Here is a 27,069-nt window from a genome sequence, read left to right as displayed (position 1 = left end):
ATAAAAAAGGAAGAGTGCCGGCTCATGGTATGCAATACACAATGTAGCAAAAAGGAAGAAAAAATACCGAAAACAGGAGCCGCACATCTAAAATATAACAAATTTATTCAAGAAGACAGACACGACACAGAATAGGTTAGAATCGTTGTATACAACAAATCAAGGCCATGTGAACCATGTATCAGCACATGCCATCCTGACTCACCACAAACTCAGACAAACCCCCACATCCATAAGCATATAACATTATAAAGTGCATGTAATCCATCAACAATGAATAAGGCTCAAATACTTATCATAAAAATGGCATGATGGGGGGCATGCGTGGTGGTCAGGAGAAAAGCCCAACGCGTATCGTCAGACTTGCTGGCTTCCTCAGGAGTGCACTCTGTCTATGAGTTTGTGGTGAGTCAGGATGGCATGTGCTGATACATGGTTCACATGGCCTTGATTTGTTGTATCCAACGATTTTAACCTATTCTGTGTCGTGTCTGTCTTCTTGAATAAATTTGTTATATTTTAGATGTGCGGCTCCTGTTTCGGTATTCTTTTTTGCTATATATTTAAAAAACGTTATAGAATAAATCTCAGCGGACGTTCTCTATTGTAGGCAATTCCTAAATCGCAGGTTAAGCGAGTGAGACGTATAGTTTCCAATCCAGAGATACAGGGACAGAGAATATGCGAAATGGTTGAGAGATTTAAGGTGAGGGGCTATCCTGAGAAAATCCTAAAGGAGGCAGTCAGTACAAGGGATCAGATAAGAGAAAAATCCTAGGATAGTCTTCTCACATAAATTTCACCCTTTTAACAAGCGGTTTGACTACATCATCCGCAAACATTGGTCGTTGCTAGGGAGATCCTATCCACCAGTTGTGGAATTTAATAACCCTCCATTAATTTGTAACAAACGCAATAAGACCTATCGTGATCCGCTAGTACACGCAGATATTGGGCCCCTGAGAGGCGTTCTACGACAGATCTTTTTGAAAAATCAGAAGACGGGGACATATGGCTGCGTGCATTGTGCGGGGGACATTTTCAATCATCCATATACGGGCAGGGCGTTCCGCCATGTTCAGGGGCACTTCAAGTGCGACTCCACTAATGTTATTTACTTAAAGGGGTTCTGCACTTTCAATTAACTGATGATCTATCCTCTGGATAGATCATCAGCTTCTGATCGGCGGGGGTCCGACACCCGGGACCCCCGCCGATCAGCTGTTTGAGTGAACAGAGCTTACCCGCGCCCACTGTAGTTGATACAAGTCGTGACGTCAGTGGGCGGGCGGCCCGGCGGTAAACAGTGAGAAGGCCGCGGCGCTCCTGGAACGCCGCTGCCTTCTCAAACAGCTGATCGGCGGGGGTCCCGGGTGTCGGACCCCCGCCGATCAGAAGCTGATGATCTATCCAGAGGATAGATCATCAGTTAATTGAAAGTGCAGAACCCCTTTAATAAAATGCCCATGTGGCTTAATTTACATTGGGAAAACTATGCAAACAGTGAGAGATCGCATTTGTAAACACAAATCGACGATACGGACCGGCAATTTGTTATTTCCTATACCAGCACACTTTTTTATGATTCTCGCCACTCGATCTCACAGCTGCGATTCCAGGGGATAGAACAGGTCAAAAGACCTAGGGGGGGGGGGATATTAAAAAACAGTTACTCCGCAGGGAAGCATACTGGATCCATACCCTGGGCACACTGCAGCCGAAGGAGTTGAACAGAGATTATGAGCTTGTTCATCTATAAAAGTGGTCCTCGTAATGCATGTAACTAAATGAATATTTCTTTTTGCAGACTGGAAACCTCAGGCGATTGATGTCCTGAGTGGTATCGTCAACTTTAATATTATGTTATACTATTTAATTGAGCTAATTATTGTTTGTATACGTGTCATTATTTGATTGATATGTGTTTAAGCACCGCCTGGGGCGTCTGACGTCACTCCACGTGTCTAATCAGCCTTGTTATAAAAGTGTGCAAGAATGTATTACACATGGAGCTGATGAAGGCTATACGGGCCGCAACGCGTCCTTATACTATTATCCTTTGAATTGATGGAATAAAAACAAGCATATAGCTACAAGAGAGAACGTCCGCTGAGATTTATTATATGACGTTCTGGAAGCTTTTCCTTCTCGTGCGGACTGAGTCCTAAGTCGAGCGCCGACTGCTTTCTACTTGCACAAATAGAAAAATAGGCCAGCACTACTCACTATTATTATAGCAGATCCAATACGTGGTGGTGCCTGTAGCATTAAATCCTGGTCCTGGGATTTCCGTAGTAGACAATGTTGAATAAGCCACGGCACTCCAGAGGGATTCCAATCAATTTCTTTATTACACCTTGTGTAGCAACGTTTCAACCTAATGGTCTTTGTCAAGCTTGATAAAGACCATTAGGTTGAAACGTTGCTACACAAGGTGTAATAAAGAAATTGATTGGAATCCCTCTGGAGTGCCGTGGCTTATTCAACATTGCTTTCTACTTGGATATATTTAAAAAAAAGACTGCAATGCAATAATAAAAAAAAAATTGCCCCCAATGGTGTACATAGCCTTTAAGCCTCACAGGCACGTGACGCCTTTCGGCAGACCACCCTAGTCCTAAATCTACGCACACACATTAAATGTGAATACTGATAACACCCAAAGAGAAATATTGCTTGGGTGTTGTTTCAAATGGGGTTAAATACAAAGGACCATCACTGGTCATTTGCCCTATTGGGGCATGTTCACTGAATGGAGGGGGTACCCAGTTCTGCTACTTTCACAATGACTTTGTCATTCAGTTCTTCGCCATTTTGAAGTCCTGTGCTTGCTGCAAGTGACCTAATATTTTTCAGCTGATTGCTTTTTCTACCACTAGTGGAAGCAGAACCTCTGTGCTTGCACTGCTACTCAGCGCCATTATGTCAGGGCTTGCTGAGATGTCAGACCCTAAATCAAGTAGTTGGGGGAGCGTCCCCAGCTTCAGGGACACCCTGTCATCTGAAAAGCATTGTGTCCTTACATTCAGCACCATACAACAGCCTAATATTACAGAGCTACATCTCCCACAATGCAATGCATCCGTCCCCACCATATTGTAGGGCCCTCTCCTGCATTAGACATACACATGGATAAGACTATGTGTCTGCATGAATTAGGTTCTGGTTCAGTCATGGCACACACTGGCCAGCCCGGACATGATGGGCTACATGGGAAGGGCTGGTGTGCCTGGCAGCCTTCACCTCTGTACAGACTTGCCCTCCACACAGTCACTGTGGGATGATTTGATTTAAGACAGATTAGATGAGTTCATACCTAATTTTTTTCCAAGCCTTTAAAATGAAATGTACTGCATTACAGTGAGCCATGTTGGCACAGATTGCAAGGAACAAGATCTGGAATGCCCAAGTGTCGGCTTACATCAGCAACGTCTGCAAATTTCAGGCTCAAGTCACAGGGGGAATCAATTATCAAAGCCCTACTCCTTTAATCCGTGACCAGGTGAGACTAGATGGAAAGTCCCCTCCACAGAAACATTACATGAATGATATTATCAGAGGGGCAAATCTATAGACATGTGAAGAAGAACCCCTCAGGGAGGTTGGCACCCAGGCGATGAGACCATGACCACTCTGACATTTAATTTCCCATGTAAATCTACGCCCGGAGCTCAATGCATCTGTTTCTGCCGGTTTGCTGTTCGCTCTGCTGCCCCTTAGGCCATCCCAATACAGTGATCTTGTACAGATCCCGAGATACAACCTGTATTATAGCCCAGAGCTGTGTTCACAATTCTGCTACTGGAAAAAGTCAGCAACTCGAGCTCCTATAGAGCAGAGGGATAGTTTGTTTTTCCTACATCAGATCACTGAATGCAAGTCCAAAAAGAATGCTGTGTGGGGACATTAAACAGGAAGGGGCGGCTGGGGATCTCAGCTCTGGAGTATAATACAGGATGTAAGTCAGTATCAGTACCGGGTAAGTAATGTAATATATGTGCACAATGACTACACCTGCAGAACAGTGAGTGCAGCTCTGGAGTATAATACAGGATGTAACTCAGGATCAGTACAGAATAAGTAATGTAATATATGTACCTAGTGAATGCAGCTCTGGAGTATAATACAGGATGCAACTTAGGATCAGTACAGGATAAGTAATGTAATGTATGTACACAGTGACTGCACCAGCAGAATAGTGTGTACAGCTCTGGAGTATAATACAGGAGGTAACTCAGGATCAGTACCGGATAAGTAATGTAATGTATGTACACAGTGACTCCACCAGCAGAATAGTGAGTGCAGCTCTGGAGTATAATACAGAATGTAGCTCAGGATCAGTACCGGATAAGTAATGTAATGTATATACACAGTGTCTGCACCAGCAGAATAGTGAGTGCAGCTCTGGAGTATAATACAAGATGTAACTCAGGATCAGTACAGGATAAATAATGTAATGTATGTACACAGTAACTGCACCAGCAGAACAGTGAGTATAGCTCTGGAGTATAATACAGGATGTAACTCAGGATCAGTACAGGATGAATAATGTAATGTATGTGCACAGTGACTCCACCAGCAGAACAGTGAGTACAGCTCTGGAGTATAATACAAGATGTAAATCAGGATCAGTACCAGATAAATAATGTAATATATGTACACAGTGACTGCACCAGCAGAATAGTGAGTGCAGCTCTGGAGTATAATACAAGATGTAACTCAGGATCAGTACAGGATGAATAATGTAATGTATGTGCACAGTGACTTCACCAGCAGAACAGTGAGTACAGCTCTGGAGTATAATACAGGATGTAACTCAGGACAGATGAGGTCTGTGGCATGCATTGTAACAATGTCAATCCTTGTCTGCAAAACTGACAATTTCTATCTTTTTTGCGGGGCTACATAACAGACATACAGACAGGGAAACAAAATACGTTCAAGTGAATGTAGCCTAAGGGTCTATTCACACGCAGCAGATTTGTTATAGAAATTTCTGTGACCGAAACGCACTTCCAATCATCTGAATGGGGTTGTTCCTGCAGCAGGTGCATAGTTGACTGCCTTTCCGCTGAATGGGACAGTCACAGAAAGGTCTCCAATAAATCTGCCACGTGTGAACATACCCTTAGACACCAGAACTACTGTAAAGGATTTACTAAGTACTAAGGGGGCTCATCAAACTGGTGTAAAGTAGATCTGGCTTAGTTGCCCATAGCAACCAGATTCTACCTTTCATTTTCCAAAGGAGCTGTGAAAAATGAAAGGTGGAATCTGATTGGTTGCTATGGGCAACTCAGCCAGTTCTACTTTACACCAGTTTGATAAATGACCCCCTAAGGGTTTTTCTAGAATCATAAAACCATCATAAGGCTGTATGCAGGTTTCAGCGTATTACTGTATGCGGCAGTGCACACATCACCGCTGAGGGGCACCAAAAACTGCAGGTGTCCAGCCTAAACAGTCACCCCCAATTGTTCCACCAGACAAGAACAGGGTCTTGATGAAGGGCTAATATACTACAGCCCGAAACGCGTCACAGCATTCTGTCCCACTTTTGATGTCTGATTTTATGGAAGTTGAATAAAGAAGCCATTTTATTGTGAAGAGCTGGAATCCGTATTATTTTTCACATAAAACCAACCGTACATGCAAAGACTTGCAAGCTGCTGGCTGCCACATCCAGTGAACAGTGAGGTGGTCACACACAGGTGTGGCTCTTTCTATTCACTTCTATGGGAGTCTAAGTCAGACTCCCTTAGAAGTGAATGGAAAGAGTCAAGCCCTGCTTTGGAGATCCAGTAGTGGTCCTGACGGATAATAACCACCGATGGAGAGCAGCGAGAATGGGATGAAAGTGACCCCCTTACCTGAGCAGTTGGCTTTTGCTTGGTCCACAAGGACATCTTCCTGTCCACTGGAGTTGCAATGAACATTACCGGGAGCTCAGCACGTGCCTCAGTAAAGTCATTCTGAATCTCAGTGCGGTCAGTGTCTGGGAAAAACAGAAAGAAGGTAAACTTAAAAATGCAACCCTGCCTGCAGAAAGAAAACCTGACCTGCCAACACCACTTTAGGCTACGTTCACATCACATTTTGTCCCATGTTTAATAATATAGGTAAAAAAAAAAAAAAAAAAAAAAAAAAAAAAAAAAAAAGATGCTAAATTGGAGTATACTATGCTTTTTCCATCTAATCATTACATCTAAGGCATCTGTTTACTTAGCTACATAGTTAATACGGTTGGAAAAAAAAAAAAAAAAAGACATAGGTCCATCAAGTTCAACGAAGAGATAGATGAGGATGTGAATTTTAGAAAAGGGGAGTGAGACCCAGCATTAATGTCATTTACTTTTAAAGGGGTTTTCCAGGATTTTAATATTAATGACCAATCCTCGGGATAATGTAACAATTTGCAATATACTGAATACCGTATCTTTGGACTATAAGACGCAACCATAATTAGAATTATTAATTAAAATATAAATATATATATCCATCCCATGAGTGAAACACCGTGCCTCATCACATTAGCAGCCATAATGCCCTCTGACCATGCCAGCCACAGTGCCCCATCACATTGCCGCCCATAATGCGCTGACTATGACAGCCAAAGTGCCCCCTGATTATGCCAGCCACAGTGCCCCATCACATTTCCAGCCATAATGTCCTCTGACTATGGCAGCCACATTGCCCACTGATTATACCAGCCACAGTGCACCACCACATTGCCAGCCATAATCTCCCCTGAACATGGCAGCCACAGGCCCTCATCACATTGCAAACCACATTGTTTTAACACCATAACCCCTAAACATGCCTGCCACAGTACCCCCCGACATCAGCCATGGAGTTCTATCATTATTAGGAGTAGAGCAATGTATATCCAAAGCGACTGTGCTATTTTATGTCAGTAATATTAAATATATAAAAGGTGTAGGGTCGGTGAGGGATGTACGTTCCCTATTGGGAGGCCCATAAAGCGGTCATGAGAGGGCACTGTATCACCCTGGGCACAAGACTAAAAAAAGGACTCAATAGCTACAGTTAGGTCCCTGAAATCTCGTTTGCAATATCTGCCCATCCAACTCGCCCAGTGGCGGATTACAATAGGGACGTTCGGGTCGGCAGCCCCGGGCCCAGCACCGCTGGGGGGCCCAATGCTGACCCGAACGCCCACATACTGCGGCGGGGCACGGGAGCGCATAGCTCCCTGTCCCGTCGCCGATCACCGGCATTCACCGCATAGGCTTCAGGCCTTGTAGGCCTGAGGCCTATGCGGTAGTGAAATCCTGGTGCAGGCGTGCGTGATAACGTCATCGCGCGCCTGTGCCGGGACGCAGCACTGTGACGCGCCTGACTCCCTGCGAGCAAGCGCCTGGCCCTGGACATAGGTGAGTATTTATTTTTTCATTTTTGGTTCATTTTTTATTTTTTTATTTCATTTGCCTACTTGGGGGGGGGGGGGGGGGGGAGGACGACGACGACGACACAGGAGGACACATTAGGTAAGATAAATCGATTACATGGGGGGGAATGTGGGGGGCTGTATGGGGCCAAATTATTATGGGAGGGAATACTATGTGGGGGCAAATTACTAGATGGGGCAGTGTGGGGGCAAATTATTATGAGGGAATACTATGTGGGGGCAAATTATTATGAGAGGGACTACTATGTGGGGGCAAATTACTAGATGGGGCAGTGTGGGGGCAAATTATTATGAGGGAATACTATGTGGGGGCAAATTATTATGAGAGGGACTACTATGTGGGGGCAAATTACTAGATGGGGCAGTGTGGGGGAAACTATTGTGTGGGGGCAAATTGCTGTTTGGGGGCAAATTATTATGGGAGGGACTACTATGTGGGGGCAAATTTCTATCTGGGGCAGTGTGGGGGAAACTATTGTGTGGGGGTAATTGCTATGTGGGGACAGTGTGGGGAAATTGCTATGTGGGGGCAAATTACTATGTTGGGGAAATTGCCATGTGGGGACAGTGTGGGGTAATTTCTATGTGGGGACAGTGTGGGGTAATTTCTATGTGGGGACAGTGTGGGGTAATTTCTATGTGGGGACAGTGTGGGGTAATTTCTATGTGGGGACAGTGTGGGGTAATTTCTATGTGGGGACAGTGTGGGGTAATTTCTATGTGGGGACAGTGTGGGGTAATTTCTATGTGGGAGCAAATTACTATGGGGGGATTACTATGTGGGGGCAGTGTGGTGGAAATTACTATATGGGGGCATTGCTATTGGGGAGGCACTATAGGGGCAATTCTATTATTTCTGGGGACACTATACAGGGATTATTGCCTGGAGCACAATAGAGGGTGGTATTATTACTGGGGGCACTCTAGGGGACATTATAGCTGCTGTAGACACTATAGGAACATTTGGGGTAATTTATCAAACTGGTGTAATGCAGAACTGGCTTAGTTGCCCATAGCAGCCAATCAGATTCCACCTTTTATATTTGACAGCTCTTTTGGAAATCCAGTTCTACTTTACACCAGTTTGATAAATTACCCCAATTATATCTATCAGGGTCACTATTTTTTCAGTAGTATAGTTCCTGGGGCATTGGGGAGCACAACGGGCAGAGTATTGGGGGTGGCAGGATGACACTGTGGGGACACCAGGATGAGGAGGTTGATGGCAAAATTGAGAAATCTAACGTGTCTGTGTTACAAACTGTAGAGATGAGATGCGGCTAAAAGAATTTGCTATGGTGGTCTGGGTCAAATGGAGGAGAAGAGGAAAGAGAAGGTCTACATGACAGGAGATGTCACTGGATGTAACAGGTATGTGGTGCTGTATTCTCCTCAATGTCTTTTTTATTACAATTATATGTATTTTAAATTTGACGACCAAATTTTTCAGTTTAGGACACAATTTGGGGTATTTTTTTTTAGTCTGAAGATGTCATATGGCCTAAGAAGAGACTGTGGCGCCCATGAAGCACCGCAGCCTCTCCATTCAAAAAAAAAACAACAAGTTGGGTAGACAGCCCCGGGCCTATCATGCACTTAATCCGCCCCTGAACTCGCCGCACGCTTAAACGCATAGTTGACACCCGAGCCCATCTATATAGGATGGCTCTGGGTAAGGTCAACAAACTAATGTTATATACTCGACAATGGTACTATGCATGGGGGAATAAGCCTCATTGTTGGCCAAGCAACTAAGAAATCGTCCCACACAAACAGGCCCATGTGCAGTCAGGGTAGCAGATGAGACGGTCCGCTATGACCCCAAGGAAATTGCAGAGCGGTTCTCGACATACTACACCGCCCTCTATAATCTGCCCAGTGATCTACCCACTAATGAAGAGGCTAGGGAGCGCTTATTGCAGACATACTTGACCTCATGTGACCTCCCCACCCTGTCAACTGCAGATGTTAATGCCTTAATGGACCTGTAACTGAGGAGGAGATAGAGGAGGTAATTGACCACATACCAGAGGCCAAGTCCCCTGGCCCCGATGGCTTTTCCTGTAAATATTACAAGATTTTTAAGACGGAGTTGAGCTCTCATATGTCAAATCTCTTTAATCAATTCCTATCAGGTGACGCGGTGCCTACTGATATGTCCCACTCATATCTCACGTTAATCCCGAAACCCGGAAAAGACCCCCTCAGCTGTCAAAATTATAGTCCTATGGCATTACTTAATTCGGACCTCAAGATTTTTACTAAAATAATGGCGCCTTTCGCCTAAATGCTTTTCTCCCCTCATTGATCCATAAAGACTAGGTAGGTTTTGTCCCATGTCGACAGGGTGATGATAATACACAACGAACCATTGACTTGCTGGAGGTGGTTGGTCACTCGGAAGAGGAGGCATTGCTTCTAAGTCTGGACGCCGAAAAAGCTCTTGACCGCTTAAGGCCTCATGCACGGGGCACGTAGGTCCGTGATCCGTGACCGTTTTTTCGTCCGTGAGTCTTCCTTGATTTTTGGAGGATCCACGGACATGAAAAAAAAGTAGTTTTGGTGTCCGCCTGGCCGAGCGGAGCCAAACGGATCCGTCCTGAATTACAATGCAAGTCAATGGGGACTGATCCGTTTGATGTTGACACAATATGGTGCCATTTCAAACGGATCCGTCTGGAGTCCCTTTTATACCATCGGATCGGAGTTTTCTCCAATCCGATGGTATATTTTAACTTGAAGCGTCCCCATCACCATGGAAACGCCTCTATGTTAGAATATACTGTCGGATATGAGATCAGGGCTGCCAGGCAGCAGGGGGCAGACCCCCCCCCCCCCCCCTCCCCAGTTTGAATATCAGTGCGGCCCCCCCCCCCCTCCCTCTATTGTAATAAATCGTTGGTGGCACAGTGTGCGCCCCCCACCATGCCAACCAGGAAGCTACTGCAGCCCTGGTTGCCATGGTTACTTAGCAATAGTACAATAGTAGAAGATTCATACTTACCTGCTGGCTGCTGCGATGTCTGTGACCGGCCGGGAGCTCCACCTACTGGTAAGTGACAGTTCATTTAGCAATGCGCCGCACAGACCTGTCACTTACCAGTAGGTGGAGCTCCCGGCCGGACACGAACATCGCAGCAGCAAGCGGGTAACTATGAATCTTCTACTATTGTACTATTGCTAAGTAACCATGGCAACCAAGACTGCAGTAGCGTCCTGGTTGCCATGGTTACCGATCAGAGCCCCAGCGATTAAATCTGCCACCAATGATCGGGGGGGGATCACACACTGGCCACCAATGTTGTTACTGCTATAGAGGGAGGGGGGGGACGATGGGGGGCGCACACTGTGCCACCAACAATTTATTACAATAGAGGGAGGGGGGGGGGGGGCGAACACTGTGCCACCAACGATTTATTACAATAGAGGGAGGAAGGGGGAGGCCCGATGGGGGGCGCACACTGTGCCACCAACGATTTATTACAATAGAGGGAGGAAGGGGGGGGGCCGCCCACTGGCCACCAAGCTATTATTACAATAGAGGGAGGGGGGGGCCGCACTGGCCACCAATGATATTCAAACTGGGGAGGGGGGGGGGGGGGTCTGCCCCCTGCTGCCTGGCAGCCCTGATCTCTTACAGGGGGATATGATAGTACAATTAACCCCTTCAGGTGACGCTCCAGAAGGGGTTAATTGTGCTGATCACGGCCCCCTGTAAGAGATCGGGTGCTGCCAGGCAGCAGGGGGAAGTCTTGTACACAGTTTGTAGCGTATTCTAACTAGAAGCGTCCCCATCACCATGGGAACGCCTCTGTGTTAGAATATACTGTCAGATATGAGTTTTCACGAAGTGAAAACTTAGATCTGAAAAAGCTTTTATGCAGACGGATCTTCGGATCAGTCTGTATGAAAGCAACCTACGGCCACGGATCACGGACACGGATGCCAATCTTGTGTGCATCCGTGTTCTTTCACGGACCCGTTGACTTGAATGGGTCTGTGAACCGTTGTCCGTCAAAAAAAATAGGACAATGGGTCCGCGGAAAAAAACGGAAAATGGCACAACGGCCACGGATGCACACAACGGTCGTGTGCATGAGGCCTAAATCTTCAGTTTCTGTTTGCGACCTTGAAGGCATACGGTCTCTCTGGCCCTTTTGTTCGGGCTATCCGAGGTTTATACTCCTCCCCCACGGCGGCAATCAAGCTTCCACACACTGAGTCTCGACCAATACACATAGTCAATGGAACACGACAGGGATGTCCCTAATCACCCTTACTATTCGCTATGTGTACTGAACCCCTAGCGGCTAAAATCAGGGCTTGCCAAGATGTCAGGGGTATCATGGCCAGGGATAAAGAGTTCAAGCTGTCACTAGATGTCCTCCTCACCCTCACTAAACTCCATATCTCCCTCCCAAACCTCCACTCCATATTGCAAGAGTTTAGTCGGTCAATATACCTCAGGCGACCCTTGGCCCCCTTCGGGCAAACTTTCCCTTTCGTCGGCCCCCTTCGGGCGAACTTTCAACCCCCCCCCCCCCCGTTACACTGACCTCTACAAAACGAGATTTTTGTGAACTCACCTTTGTAAAATCTCTTTCTCGCTTTATTCATTGGGGGACACAGGACCATGGGTATAGCTTGCTGCTGCCACTAGGAGGCGACACTAGGCTGAAAGCTGTTTGCTCCTCCCCTGCAGGCTATACCCCCTCCAGCCTGGAGAGAGCATATCAGTTTGTGCTTCAGCAGTAGGAGAAACATACCGAAACAAAACAAAAACAGGGAGACCATAGTCCAACAAAACAACCGAACCGGACCCCAGTCCCAACCGGCAACTTGGACCACTGGTCTCAGTAGAAACCAACAACAATGGGTGGGTGCTGTGTCCCCCAATGAATAAAGCGAGAAAGAGATTTTACAAAGGTGAGTTCACAAAAATCTCGTTTTCTCGCTCATATCATTGGGGGACACAGGACCATGGGACGTCCTAAAGCAGTCCCCGGGGTGGGAAACCACTGACGCCACATCCCACAGGCGAGACACTACACTGCGGCTTGTAAGATCCTACGGCCAAGAGAAGCATCCGCAGATGCGAACGAATGCACTTTGTAAAACTTGGTGAAGGTGTGCAACGAAGACCAAGTTGCTGCCTTACACAGTTGAGACGCCGAAGCGTGGTGAAAGTGTGCCCAAGAAGCCCCGACCGCCCTGGTCGAGTGAGCCGTGATACCAGGTGGAGGAATCCTGCCCTTGGAGCGGTAGGCCTCGTGGATGGCCAATCTAATCCACCGAGCAATCGCCACCTTGGATGCCGCCAAACCTTTACGAGGACCCTCCGGAACCAGGAACAGGGAGTCCGCTCGCCTAAAAGAGGCCACCGCGGCCAGGTAGATCCGTAAGGCCCGCACCACATCCAAACGATGAAGCGCCACTTCCCTAGGATGGGAAGGCTTAGGGCAAAGCGAAGGGAGGACAATGTCCTCATTGACATGGAACGCCGAAACCACCTTTGGCAGAAACGACGGCACCGTCCGGAGCACCACCTTATCCTGATGGAACACCAAGAAGGGCTCCTTGCACGACAGCGCCGCCAGCTCCGACACCCGACGTATGGACGTAATGGCAACTAGGAATGCGACTTTCCATGACAATATGCGGAGGGAGACTTCTCGCAGGGGTTCAAACGGCTCGGACTGAAGTGCCACCAGCACCAGATTCAGGTCCCAGGAATGCAACGGTGGCCGATACGGAACCGCGGTGTGCGCAACACCCTGCATGAAGGTCTTGACCGGGCCCAACACCGCCAGCGTACGCTGGAAGAATATGGAAAGGGCCGAAACCTGTCCTTTCAACGAACTCAGGGCCAGACCCAGCTCCAAACCCGCCTGAAGAAAGGCCAACACCGTAGGGAGGGAAAACTTCCTAGAGGGGAGGTCCCTGTCCTCACAGAATTTCAGGAACGACTTCCACGTTCGATAGTAGATCTTCGCGGAGGAGGGCTTCCGAGCCCTAATCATCGTACGAACGACCGCATCCGAGAAACCCCTTTTCTTCAGCAGGAAGGTTTCAATAGCCACGCCGTCAAACGCAGCGTATGTAAAGCCTGGTGGAAGACTGGGCCCTGTGAGAGCAGGTCGGGCCTGAGTGGAAGAGGCCACGGCGCGTCCCCCAGGAGCAGGACGAGCTCCGAGTACCAAGCTCGGCGCGGCCAATTCGGGGCAATACCCAGGAACCTGATCCGAGTGGTCGGAGACAGGCAAGACTTCCCTAGGTTGAGAATCCACCCGAAGCGAGTGAGCGTGCTCATCGTAATCCGAAGACTGTCTGCGCATTGCGACGCTGAAGGGGCCTTGACTAAGATGTCGTCCAGGTATGGGAGCAGGGTAATGCCCCTGGACCGCAGAATCCCCAGAAGGGGTGCCAGAACCTTCGTGAACACACGCGGGGCCGTCGCCAGACCGAATGGCAGAGCGACGAACTGGAAGTGATCCGACTGGATGGCGAATCGGAGGAAACGTTGGTGCATGGTAGCGATAGGTATGTGGAGATACGCATCTTGCACGTCCAAAGACGCCATGTGCTCCCCCTGCACCAATGAGGCCACAACAGAACGAAGAGATTCCATTCTGAACCTCTGAACCCGTAGATAACGGTTCAGAAGTTTGAGGTCCAGCACCGGTCTCACATCGCCCTCTTTCTTGGGGACCACAAACAGGTTGGAATAAAAACCTGTGAAACGCTCCTCCGGAGGTACCAGAGAAATCACCCCCCGCAGAAGTAGGGACTGGACGGCGTTCAAGAAAGCCGCGGCCCGGACGGGATCCCTGGGAGGCTGGGAAAGGAAAAAACGGTTGGGGGGAAGGGATCTGAATTCTATTTTGTAGCCTGAAGAAACTACCTCGAGCGCCCATGCGTCCGGAATGTGGGCGTGCCAAATGTCCTGGAACAGGAGAAGACGCCCCCCCCCACCTGCGAGGGTGGGGACAAACCTTCATGCGGAAGGCTGCTTGCTTGGCGCTGTGCGAGGTTGCTGGGCCCGCGGACGCCAGGCCTGCTGGGGCTTAAAAGACGGACCTTTCCGCCGATCCTGGTTGGACGGTCCCGCCGTGGAGGTGGGAACTGAACGGGTGCCCGAGAAACGGCGAAAGGACTGGAAGCGTGAAGACAAGGACCTGGACTGAAAAGGCCGCTTCGCTTTGGGTTGGGGCAGATGGGTGCTTTTCCCACCCGTAGCTTCTGAGATTATCACATCCAGTTTCGGCCCAAAAAGCCGAGCCCCAGAAAACGGAAGCTTTAAAAGAGAACGTTTAGAGGAAGAATCAGCCTTCCAGGCCTTGAGCCATAACTCCCGGCGAACCGAAGTGGTGAGAGCCGAGGCACGGGCCACCATTGACCCAGCGTCCAGTGCCGCTTCGCAGAGATATTTCCCCGCATGGGAGATCTGGAGCGCAGACAACTCGAGTTCAGCGGGCGGGAGGTTGGATAAAACGTCCTGGCTCAACCGGAGGGACCACTCCGAAACCGCCTTGGCTACCCAGGCGGATGCGAAAATCGGACGCAGCGCCGAACCGCTCGCCGTAAAGATGGACTTGGAGAGTGACTCTACGCGACGGTCCACCGGATCCTGGAGGGAAGAACCATCCGCAACCGGGATGGTCGTAGATTTCGCCAAGCGAGCCACCGGCGGGTCCACCTTCGGTGGGGAGGACCACTGTTCCACGGCCTCGCGTGGAAAGGGGTAGAGAAGGTCTAGGCGTTTTGGGATAACAAAACGCAAACCCGGCTGGTCCCAAGACTTGTTAACCACAATAGAAAAATCTTCGTGCAACGGGAATGCCTTAGGAGTCTGTTTCGCACGCAGAAACGACACCCCTTGTTGACTAGTGGAGGGAAGATCCTCCTGAACCCGGAAGGTGTCCCTTATCGCCGAAATCAGGCTATCCACCATGGAAGCAATCTGAGAAGAGTGCTCCAGATCCATATCCGCATCCGAATCCCCAAGCTCACCCTCTGACAGTGCGTCGCCTAACAGGGAGGACGCCTGTGACTGGGATCCAGGAGCAGGGGGGGATGCTGAGGCGTCAGAGGAGGAACGGTTACCTGCTCTGGGGCGCTTACTAGGAGGTCTGCCTCTGGTTTGTGTGCAATGCGGTTGCGCGGATTGCACCGGTGGCGATTTCTCTACCAAACGACCCAGCAGAGAAAGGGTGGAATGGGAGATCTTAGAGAGGTCCTCCACTGCCCGTGACAGAGACCTTGCCCAGTCTGGTTCCCCCTGAACAGGGCGATCTAAGGCTTCTGTGGGCTGCAGTGTTCTAGGGGGATTGCTCTGCGCAGGCTTCTGACAAGCCGAGCACAGTGAGAGTGACTGGCCCCGAGGGAATTTAGCTGAACACACGGAACAGGCATAGTGAGTGGTCTTACAGGTTGCCTGAGGGGGGTCAGTGGCCGGGTCAGACATGGTTAGATCTCCTGCTGGACGGGGTATCTATCTCCTACCAGAGCGGAGCGAGAGCCAAGGTCCTGTGTCCACCACGCTGCGCCGGGAGGAAGAGGAATTTTCAGCAGGGCGGGAGAATAAGCCACGCCAACTGACAGCCCGGGAGCGGCAGGCTAATTGAAGTAAGGACTCAAGCGCCGCCCACCCCTGTGCACGTGACCGCAGCCGCGGCCAGCGTGCCTAATGTCCCCAATAATATGGCTGCCCGCAGAGAGAGAGAGGGAGACCCCGACACCGGCCGTGCGGCTAACGAGGGTCCCGGCGCGCCGCGAATGGCGCATCTGCCCTGCGCAACACGAGTGCCGGCTGCGATCGCACTGAAACCCATTGCTGTGTGCGATGCAGCGGCGAAAGAACGGAGGGAGACGGAGCGGACGGCGGTTAAGCCTGAGGCTGACAGGTGCCGGCGGAACGCACACGTGGGGAGGGGACGTTGGGTGGGGAACCGGGGGGGGGGGGGGGGGGGGCTTAGGGGGCACTGGTGCTGTGGGATGTCCGGCACGCTGTTACACCGAGAGTGGGGGCCTGGGGGAGAATGACTGCTGACTGAGAGGGGGAGTCACTTACCTATCTTCATCTGTGGACTTCACCCTCAGATGCAACACCAGCAGGACCACCCTACGACCGCTGGCACCAGGCGACAGGGGTCCGGGCAGAAGAGGGCTGAAGAGAGGGTGGTCCTGTAGCTGGGGGGAAGCAGGGGAGCGAGGCTGCCCTGGTCCGCTTTTCCTTCTTGGGGTGGCGAGGCGGTGAACAAGGTACACCGGCCCGCCTCCCGGGGATGCAGGGACGCAAGCGACCCTGGACCCCCCATCCGGATTCTGGAAAAAATAAAATAAAATAAAAAATCATAGTGCCACCCTGCAAAGCAGGGAGGTCTGCCTCCTACGACACTAAGCTAAAAACTGATATGCTCTCTCCAGGCTGGAGGGGGTATAGCCTGCAGGGGAGGAGCAAACAGCTTTCAGCCTAGTGTCGCCTCCTAGTGGCAGCAGCAAGCTATACCCATGGTCCTGTGTCCCCCAATGATATGAGCGAGAAACTTAATTTCCCACATATATATAAAGAAATTAGGGATTTCCTCACCAGATTGCAAACACTCCCAATATTCTTTCTAGGTCGCATTGAGGCAGTAAAGATGACAATCTTACCTAAGATCCTTTACCTGTTTGAGACCTTACCAGTCCCGATTCCTCTCAAAGATTTAAAGATCTGTTCAGTCACAGCTCTTCCGATTATATGGGCTGAGAGACCCCATAGGATCCCTAGGTCTGTTCTCCTGTCTAGCAAGTCTCGGGGTGGTCTGGGAGTACCTGACCTGATCAAATATTACTTGGCAGCTCAGTTACGTTGCATCACAGCTTGGGCATCTCTGCAGCCTTATTTTATCTGGATGCAGATAGACTCTGACTGGCTCCCATACACCCTAATTCTCTGCTATGGTCTAGCCCCTATAGTGCATCCCCACATAGGGAACTTTTAGGGCCCTTGGTCTGCACTAAATCCATATGGCGGACCTGTAGTAGTAGATTCCCCCTTTATCCCCCGCCATTCCTCCATGACTTCTTTTAGGTATCATCCACTACTCCCAGTGAGTCTCACTACTTCAGCAACGAGACTATGGTTTCAGCGTGGTGTCTTTCGCTTTGCAGACATTGTAGACCCATTCACTAGGAACCTGTTAGCTTTCTCAGCTGCTTAGAGTAAATAGAGCCTTCCCTCCTCTACCAACTACTTTTATGTCCAGATTAGACATTTTGCCCAATCTATCTTCTAGGGGTTCAATGTCTCTCTCCCGACGGCATTTGAGCGCCTTTGTAGAAGAGGGGTGCATATGAAGGGATTTATATCTGAGATTTACTCTATTTTGTTGATCCCCTTCCCGGAACGTATTCATAGACACTCTTACACGGTCCGATGGGAGGAATATTTAGGGAGAACTCTACCAGACGCACTGTGGCGTCTTATATGGAGAAGAGCAGCGAAGTCTTCAATGTCAGTTCTCTGTCAAGAGAACCAGTATAAGATTTTAATGTACTGGTACCACACGCCTGATCTCCTCCATAGGTTCAACCCAGCAGTCAGGGAGGTTTGTTGGAGATGCGGGACAACTAGGGGAACGTTGCACCACATTTTTGGGAAACTGCCCTTTAATACGCACCTTCTGGTCCAGAGTCAGCACTCTTTTGAGTAATATTTTTGGCTGCAGAATATCACCTGATCCCATTTCCTTCCTGCTTAATGTTACACCAGCACATATAAGGAAACAATCAGTTAAACTATTAATACAAGTACTGACTGCAGCTGGCTGCCTTATCGCCCGCTTCTGAAAACGACCTATAAAGGTGACGGAGCTCAGGACCCTGGAATACACGACTGCTATGTTCCAGGATAAAGTAGATCTATTTCATGCCATTTGGGATGTTTGGGACAACTATTTTCTGTCCGCATCCGTTCTGAAATTTTGCGGATCAGATGTAGACCCATTCATTTAAATGGGGCCGCAAGAGATGCGGACAGCACACCGTGTGAAAGAGATCGAACATGTCCTATACTTGTCTGTTTTTGCGGACAAGAAAAGGCATTTCTATCATAGGGAAGGACGCTCCGAGCAGCAAAATGCGGAACACACACGGCCGGTATCCATGTTTTGCAAAAATGGATGTGGTCATGTGATTGAGCCATAAGACTGATAAGAAGCAATCATGAATATTTTGCGTCTATGAGAAGGAAACCTCCAAGGTCCATTATATACACACACACAGCAAACAGAGCTACATTGCGAGGAAGCAGGACCATATCCAGTGATTATGCAGGTCTTGCCATAATAAGCACTCACCAGTCAGATCTCCATTGAGATTAACAATGAGGGGGCTGTTCTTCCAGTCATAGGAGGCCAACAGATTAAGGAATCGGAGGAAGCCCACCTGGGGAGAACTGAAAGGGAATGGAAGATATATGTCACACACTTCACACGAGGAGACTGTCAAGTGATTATTGGGCAGACTAGATGGGCAAATGGTGCTTATCTGCCGACACAATCTATGTTTCTATGATTTAATGTTTTGGGGTTAAATTAGTTTATTCATTTTGTTACTTCATTTTTAAAAGCACCATCTTAGTGTATAAATTAAAGGAGTTAGGCCCCATTCACACGACCGTATCTTTGCTCCGCATCCAATCTGCCTTTTTGTGGAACGAATGTGGACCCATTCATTTCAATGCATCCACAAAAACACGGATGACCTTGGTGTGACATCCGTGTTGCATCCATTTTTTTTTTTTGCAGACCCATTTTAACAATGCCTATTCTTGTCCGGAAAACGGACAAATGTAGGACGTGTTCTATGTTTTTTGCAGGACTGTGGAACTGACATATAGATGCGGACAGCACATGGTGTGCTGTTCACATTTTTTGCAGCCCCATTGAATGGATCCCAATGAGCCCAATGAATGGGTCGGCATTTGATCCGTAAAATATCAGATCAGACATGGACCAAAAAAGGCTTAGGCTGATCTGACCCACATGTATGATACAAGGACAGATCACTGATGTCAATTTTGCACTTGCAAATCATTTTTTGGGCTTGAAATTTACTTTTAGGGAATCTAAAAATAAATAAATAAATAAATAAAAAAAAATGTAAAAATCATCTCTCTCATTGTATTCTACAAAAGGGCGAGAGTCAGGAGGCCCCCAATACACATTACATCAGCGGGCTCGGCCAATATACATCTAGTGTCTATGTCCACCTTTTCGGCTGAGGAAGATACCTTGGAGTAGTGAACGGTGCAGGATGCAGAAAGAGATAGGCCACAAGAAGATCCACACACTCCTCCGGGACGCTGTCAGCAAAGAGTTGAGCACTGATCCAGCGCTTGGCAAGACGCGAGGTGCTGCCAAACGCTGGAAGCTGCTGATGGAGGCTAAGGAGACAAATAGTGAGGTTAGACACTAGTGAGTGAGCCCGACTGTCCAGGATGGGAATCCTCACTCATCTCACCGATTCCCTGCCATCCCACGCTGTTCAGCTCAACACACAGGAAATGGCCGGAACTGCTTCCTCAGCCACTGATTGGCTAATCAGGGATTTCCAGTGTGTCGGCATCATAACAGCAGTGGTTGGGATTGATGAGGTGAGTGATCATTATTTTTTACTTTACACCCATCCTGACCCTTTTTTTTTTTTTTAACAAAACTTTTGTTCCCCCTGTCAAACCCTTTTAACTAGCAGCACAAGTCTGTCTCCCATGCTGAAGGTAAAATCGTCCCATAAACAGCTAATAATTCGTCTCCTGTTTGCATGCGGTAATCACTTCCTTCCCTGCGTGTGAGGGTGTAGTGTCTGGATCAGTGTCCCAATGCTCACCCATGCAGGGTGCTCGTCAGATGTGGCAAGTGAATGGTTTCCAGCTCGAGCTGACGCGATTGTTCTGTGTCGCGTGACTTCAGCATTTTATCTGGAGTGACGAACTGCTTTATGAGCTGCGGCTCTCTGTGATACGCCACTTGAAGACGAAAAAGGTAGCCATCCTAGAGAGATGTAAGAGGAGTGACTAATAAAGCCATACTGGTCTACAGGAAGGCAGGAGAGGGTCAGCATGGCGGACGGCGAGACAGGAGCCATCAAGGAGAAAGGGCCTCACCTTGTAGACATCAGTATAAGTGGCGGTGGCTCTGCAAAGTAATTCATGCTGGTCTTTTAAGAGTTCCGCCAGCCGAATCTGAAAGGCGGCTTTCACCCTCTTAACGGCATCTTTATCTTGAGGCCATTTCCCACTTCCTTCTATGTGACAAATCACTGCAGGGGGGAAAAAAAAAAGGGGAAAAGATACTGACAATCGGGAATATACATTTACAGATTAAAGTAACTTTGCTTGAAGGGGGTTGTCGGAAACTGAAGGGGTCAAAATAACAAACAAAAAGTTATACTTACCAGTTTAAATCCTCTCCGTGCCAGCACTTTGATTTGATTAAAGATAATTTAAAGGGGTTCTCCGGGAACCTGTCCTAGAATGTGAGCAGGTCCACTTGCACTGCCTTGGGGGGGGGTGAAGAGGCAGAGCCTCACTAAATACTACACACTGGCATATACTGCATATTATTGAGTGTTCCTGTCAGGCTGCTCAGCCATGATAACAGGAAGCTTTGCAAGTGGTGGTAACCAGCCCTACTCATATTCTAGGTTGCTGGTGGCAATTTTAAAATCATTCCCAGTGACACTATAATGCAAGGTAGTCTGTCAGAATGCATTGTTTGAAAATGATGTCTGTACACATTAGATGTACATTGGCCACAGCCGCCAATTGTGGAGAGATCGGCCTACAATCTAATGCGTGTCGGGGAAAGGGTAAGAAGGATCAGGCTGTTGAATTTCAACAGGCTTGATCCTTTTGTTCTCTGAGACATAAGACGTCGCCCAAAGGTGTCCGACAGCAGCTTATTCCCCTATGCCAGTTCAGAATACATGCACACAGGCCTGCCTGCCTGCCTACCGCCAGCTGGGACAGACATACCCCAAGACACATTGCATGGGGTTTCAGGAGACCTAGTGTTTTCCACAGCACTGCTTACCTTTTATAGGAGACATATAGGCTGGACTAGGCTTTTCCAACAACGGAACCAGATACTTCTTGTCAGACACTGATTTATACAAAGTCCAATCTGGCCTCACCGGAGTAGGAGGAAACACCTGGAGCACACAACATAGGAGGTCATTTACTATGCAGAAATACACCTATATTAAATAACCTTTGCGCCGCAATCTGCAACTTTTTCCCACTGACGCCAGGTCTAAAAAAAAGGGCGTGGCGGGGATGAGTCGGCAGGCCCGTCTCAGTCATTATTTTCTGCGCCTATTTTAGGCATAGAAAATGGTCTACATGTAAGACAGCAAGAAAGCTGGCCTACATATAGACTGGCGCTGGATACGCCAAAGTAATGTAGGGGCCGGCGCCTTTTCATAACTTCGGCGGATCCACCTCCAGCGCAGGGATTATTAAGACCTGCGTCTAAGAAGCCATTCTTAATAAATGACCCCCCATAATCTTTATAGAAATGCTCTAAAGCCATTAAGAAAGGTCTGTGTAAATGATCAGTATTCTAAAGGTCCCATTTATGTGCAACATTGTGTCAATTACATGATTAGAAATACACCTAGTAATAGAAATAATAACTTTTCTTTTAACCTCTGACTTAGGGTACATTCACGCGAACGTAAGCCGTCCGTGCCTGTAAGCGGTCCGCAATGCACAGACACCGGCCGTTTGAATCCCGTACTGCGGCGTGGACCCATTCACTTGACAATCCGCAATATACGGCAAAAGATAGGACATGTCCTATCTTTTGCAGTGCGGAGGCACAGACCAAAAAGCATGCGGAAACACTTCCGATCCACAGCTTCCACACCGCATCTTGATAATAGCGGACCCATTAAAGCTAATGGGTCCGCATCTGTGACACAGGATTCACGCGACCAGCGCACATATATTTAGGAACCGCCATTTGCGGTCTGCATTACAGGCAAGGACGGCCTACGGTCATGTAAATGGACCCTCAGATTGTTTTTCAGGAAAGCAGGATGACAAAAAATACGTCTACCACTACAGCTTCCCCAGAGCTTTCCTGGAGTCCTGAAAGGCAAACCCACCGATATATGAAGCAACGCACCCCTTGGTCTTTTATCTGTCATCCAGGATTCTAGAAAAGCTAGGGAACATTTCCATGGAAGCTGCTGTGTCAGCCATATTGGTTATCACTCAGATTTTTCTACAAGGAAGATCCAGAGATCTGTATTAACTGTGATTTAACAGTAAATGCTTCATACATAACATTGTGAACTATAATAACCATAGACAATATGGTAGTTTACATGACCATGACGAGACATGATCAGAACTTACATCCGTGTAGCGCAGCGCAGGGTGCGTTCCCTGGACCGCAGTGACCGTGAGTGGAAGGTCATCCAGGCTCCACAGCTTCCTGCTCAGGTCATCATAAGACTGGATGGCACTGACCATCTGCTCCTCTCCTGTACCTCCCTGAAACATGCAAGGCAACTAATGAGACTCTAAGAAAGCAGAAATCTAAACTTTAAAGGGAATGTACAGAATTATAAATAACAGGACTGCTTTCTTTCAAAAAACGAGATTTTTGTATAACTTACCAGTAAAATCTCTTTCTCGCTCTTTCCTTGGGGGACACAGAAGACCTTGGGTATAGCTCATCTCCATAGGAGGCGTGACACTAAGTGAAAACTGTTAAGCCCCTCCTCCACAGCTATACCCTCAGCCTGGAGAGAGAGACTGCCAGTTGCGTGTCCAAGCAGTGAGAAAAGGCAAAGTCCAACAAGGAACCAACAAGCCAACTACCCAACGGGTAACAAAAACTTGGAAAACGTACAGAGAAAAAACAATGAATGGGTGGGTGCTGTGTCCCCCAAGGAAAGAGCGAGAAAGAGATTTTACTGGTAAGTTATACAAAAATCTCGTTTTCTCGCCCAGTTTCCTTGGGGGACACAGAAGACCTTGGGACGTTCAAAAGCAGTCCAAAAGGGGGAGGGACCACAGCACCAAGGTGAAGCACCCGAAAGGCATCAATGAACCGCCGCCTGTAAACCCAGGCGGGGTAAGGCAGCATCTGCCAAAGTCAGAGTATGCACCCTGTAGAACTCAGTAAGGCGTGCAAGGCAGACCTGTGGCCGCCGTGCCCAAATGCACGGCCGAAGCCCAATGCCTCCGGCCCAGGAGGCACCGACCGCTCTGGTGAAAGGAACGGTGACACCAAAGACAGAATCCTGCCCTTGGTGCGGTAACCTCAGCAATAGCCAATCTGAACAAGCGGAGGAAAACCACCCTGGAGTCTGTCAACCCTATGCACAGCCCTCCTGGAAACCCAAGAGGCCGAACGACTGCAAGAGTCGGAGATCTCCAAGTAAAAACGGCAAGGCCCAAACAACGTCCAAATAGGTGAGGTGTTGAAGCGAAAGGCAAACACCACCTTCAGAAGGAAGGAAGGAAGGAAGGAAGGAAGAAACGGGATGCAGAACAGCCCTGTCCTGGAAAAGACAAAGCTCGTAACAAAAAAAGGGGCCATTCCGGCACCCGTCAGAGACACGACTGATACGGAACACAACCGTACAGGACAGAAGGGGTAGAGAGAACTCCTGTAACGGCTCCAAGGACAAGAATGGAGCGCCGAGAGTACAGTACAGAGGAACCAAAGAGCCACTCCGAGGAAGAAGGTCTGGACATGCCCCGAGGGCCGGGGAACGCTGGAAGAGGAAGGACAGCGCCGACACTTGACACTTCAAGCAAAGGAGTCCCAGTCCCAGGTCCAGGCCGGACTGGAGAAAGACAGAACCATGGGGGGGAGAAGGGCAGAGTGGGGAATGCCCAGCTACCCACCGACACCCAGACAAAAAACCCTAAGTCCAACGACAGAACCTGGACGAAACACAGCCAGGAGCGAACAGTAGCGAGCCCGCTGGAGTCACCTGGGCAAGCGGATAAAAACCCAATGTGACCAGGCGCAGACCAGTAACACGGGCAGAAGGGTCGGCAAAAACTGGTCCCGTCGGCCTCCGAGCAACGTTGTCCCGTATCCACCCGGAGTGGGGGAGCAGAAGGACAGACGGAAGGGAACCGAAGGGTCCGCCCAGCATCCGCCAGATGCCAGGACAAGACAGGACAATCTGGACCGAAGGGCAGTCCCCCCAAGTTACCAAGAAGGTAAGTCTACAGCAGGACCATAGCCTAGAATGGAAAACGCAATCTGCACCCAGCGGGAGGACAGAACGCGGTAGACCCAGCAAGAGGCACACAGCAAATACAGCCAGTGTGAACAAGGGAGACAGTACGAGACCAAAGGAACACCGGAACCATCCACATGAACAACCATGCTCCCCCCAGAGGGGAGGACAGTGAAGGAACAGCCTCTGAAGCCTGGCCGGGCAGAAGCCACATCGGCGTGATCTGTACCGAACGGGGAGCCAAACAGAGCCGGCGAGACAAGGTAGTCGAGACAGAGGCCGGCATCACACCCCCCAACCGAAAGGAGGAGTGGGCAGCAGGGAAGTCATAGGACAGCCCAAAAGCAGAACCCTGCTACACTGTGAGACGCCAGGTTCACCGCCTCGCAGAAGGCAAATACCCTGAAGAACCCAAGGTGGAAGTCCTCCGGACCTGGGTAATAGAGCATCCAAGAGAAGTTGGGTGATCTACCCGAGAAGAGTGGCCCGAACCTGGTAGCAGATCAGACCGAAGCGTAGAGGGCGCCAAGAGGAAGGACTCATACCACACTGCATCCGAAGAGGAGGAAATGGTAATAGGCGAAGGAACCATAGTCCCGCCAGAGCCAACGAAGAATCCGAGGGGCGCTGCAGACAACAGCACGCATCTAGGAACCACGAACACTTCCCGGGAGGAAGGGCCAACGAAATGAATGAGTACCACCCAGCTCGGTGCAGTAGAGAGCACAGAGCCCTCCGGGTCAGGTGGACAGAACGATCTCTGTAGAGACGAGTGCAAGGCTTGCGGCAAGTAACCCAAGAGAACAAAGGGATGTCGCAGGAAGGAGGGGAAGCATACGTACGAGCAGCCCCGTAAGCAGTGAGAAGGCCAACCCACCTACGGGAGGAGAAGGCAGAAACGGCCCAAACAACGCACAAGAACGGCCGCTCCCTGCAAAAAAGACACTCAGAGAAGAGGGCCAGCCACAGAGTGCCCCAGCATCTATGGAAGTGCAAAGTGCAACCTGAAAGGGAGTTATGCATAAGCCTAGCATGGCACGCGATGGAACGTAAGCAGTCCGCCCCGAAAGAGGGGAAATGTACCTGGCAAACTGCAGTCGGCAAGAATGCAAAGGCCCACCCCAAAAGGGGGTGACGCCTAAGGCCGTACCTACTCCAGAGACATAGGACATACCATACAATCCTGCAGGAGCGCAGGAGGTCCACCTAGTGAAAGGGGGACATGCACAGGGTTATCCTAGCATTAAGAGAGCGTGCAATAATTCCCCCAACACCGAACTTTGTGAGAGTGCAACCACTCCGCCAATGAAGGGGACATGTACAAGTCCAGCACAGCACGTACAAGGACAGCCGTGAATCTCATGAGCGTGCAAAGGTCCGCCCATGGAATGAGGGGTGGTCACACACAAGGCCAGCACCGAATCCAATGGGAGTGCAAGCGTTCCACCCATGTACGGCGCTGGTGCGATGTGTAAACATGACGCCCGCTTGCACGTGCAGCGGGCGTCATGCACATGGCCAGCATCTCATCCAGGGAGAGTGAGAGCACCCTGCCATGTACGGGAGTCATGCACATAACCAGCAACGTACTGGCGAGAGACAAACACAGTCAGTGAGAATGTGTGTATGTCGCCTGAGGAAGGGAGGCATGCCCATGGCCGGCAGCGAATGCGAATCCAGTGAGAGTGCGTACACCGCCCACGGAAGAGGGGCCATGCACATGGCTGACAGCGGATCCAGCGAGAGTGCAAGCACCCCGCCATGGAAGGGGTTCATGCACATGGCCAGCAACGCACCGGCGAGAGAACAACCACAGACAGAGGGAGTGTATGCATGCCGCCTGAGGGAAGGAGGCGTGCCCAAGGCCGGCAGCGAATCCAATGAGAGTGCAGCATACCACCTATGGAAGGGGGTCATGCCTATGGTCAGCCGCAAATCCAGTGAAAGTGCAGCGTTCCGCCTATGGAAGCGTGTCGTGCACCTGGCCAGTACCGCATCCGGTGAGAGTGCAGACTTCCGCCTAATAAAAGGGGGACATGCACATGATCGGCAACAAATCCAGTGAGAGTATAGCGTTCCGCCAATGGAAGGGGGTCACGCACATGGTCGACCGCGAATCCAGCGAGAGTGCTGCGTTCCGCCAATGGAAGGGGGACGTGCACATGGCCAGTACCGTATCCGGTGAGGGTGCAGTATTCCGCCTATGGAAGTTGGTCACGCACACGGCCGGCAGCGAATCCAGTGAGAGTGCTGCGTTCCGCCTATGGAAGGGGGACGTGCACATGGCCAGCACCGTATCCGGTGAGAGTGCAGTATTCCGCCCATGGAAGGGGGTCACGCACACGGCTGGCAGCGAATCCAGCGAGAGTGCAGCGTTCCGCCTATGG

General features: G+C 49.5%; 1 protein-coding gene across 1 annotated transcript in view; it reads right to left on the bottom strand.

Annotated features, from left to right (window-relative positions):
- NOL6 (nucleolar protein 6) overlaps positions 1-27,069 on the bottom strand; it is an 85,712-nt gene that overhangs the window by 23,116 nt on the left and 35,527 nt on the right. The window contains exons 16-22 of the mRNA XM_044276289.1: positions 22,836-22,973; positions 21,508-21,625; positions 20,580-20,734; positions 20,303-20,466; positions 19,707-19,859; positions 18,772-18,869; positions 5,871-5,995 (exon numbers count right to left, since the gene is read on the bottom strand). Of these exons, the coding sequence (XP_044132224.1) occupies positions 5,871-5,995; positions 18,772-18,869; positions 19,707-19,859; positions 20,303-20,466; positions 20,580-20,734; positions 21,508-21,625; positions 22,836-22,973 (951 nt within the window). The remainder of the gene's footprint in view (positions 1-5,870; positions 5,996-18,771; positions 18,870-19,706; positions 19,860-20,302; positions 20,467-20,579; positions 20,735-21,507; positions 21,626-22,835; positions 22,974-27,069) is intronic.

Source organism: Bufo gargarizans, chromosome 1 (genome assembly GCF_014858855.1).
Source record: "Bufo gargarizans isolate SCDJY-AF-19 chromosome 1, ASM1485885v1, whole genome shotgun sequence".
In the NCBI taxonomy this organism is placed as follows: Eukaryota; Metazoa; Chordata; class Amphibia; order Anura; family Bufonidae; genus Bufo; species Bufo gargarizans.
Note: the sequence above shows the minus strand (reverse complement) of the source record. Positions and strands in the feature narration are given on the sequence as shown.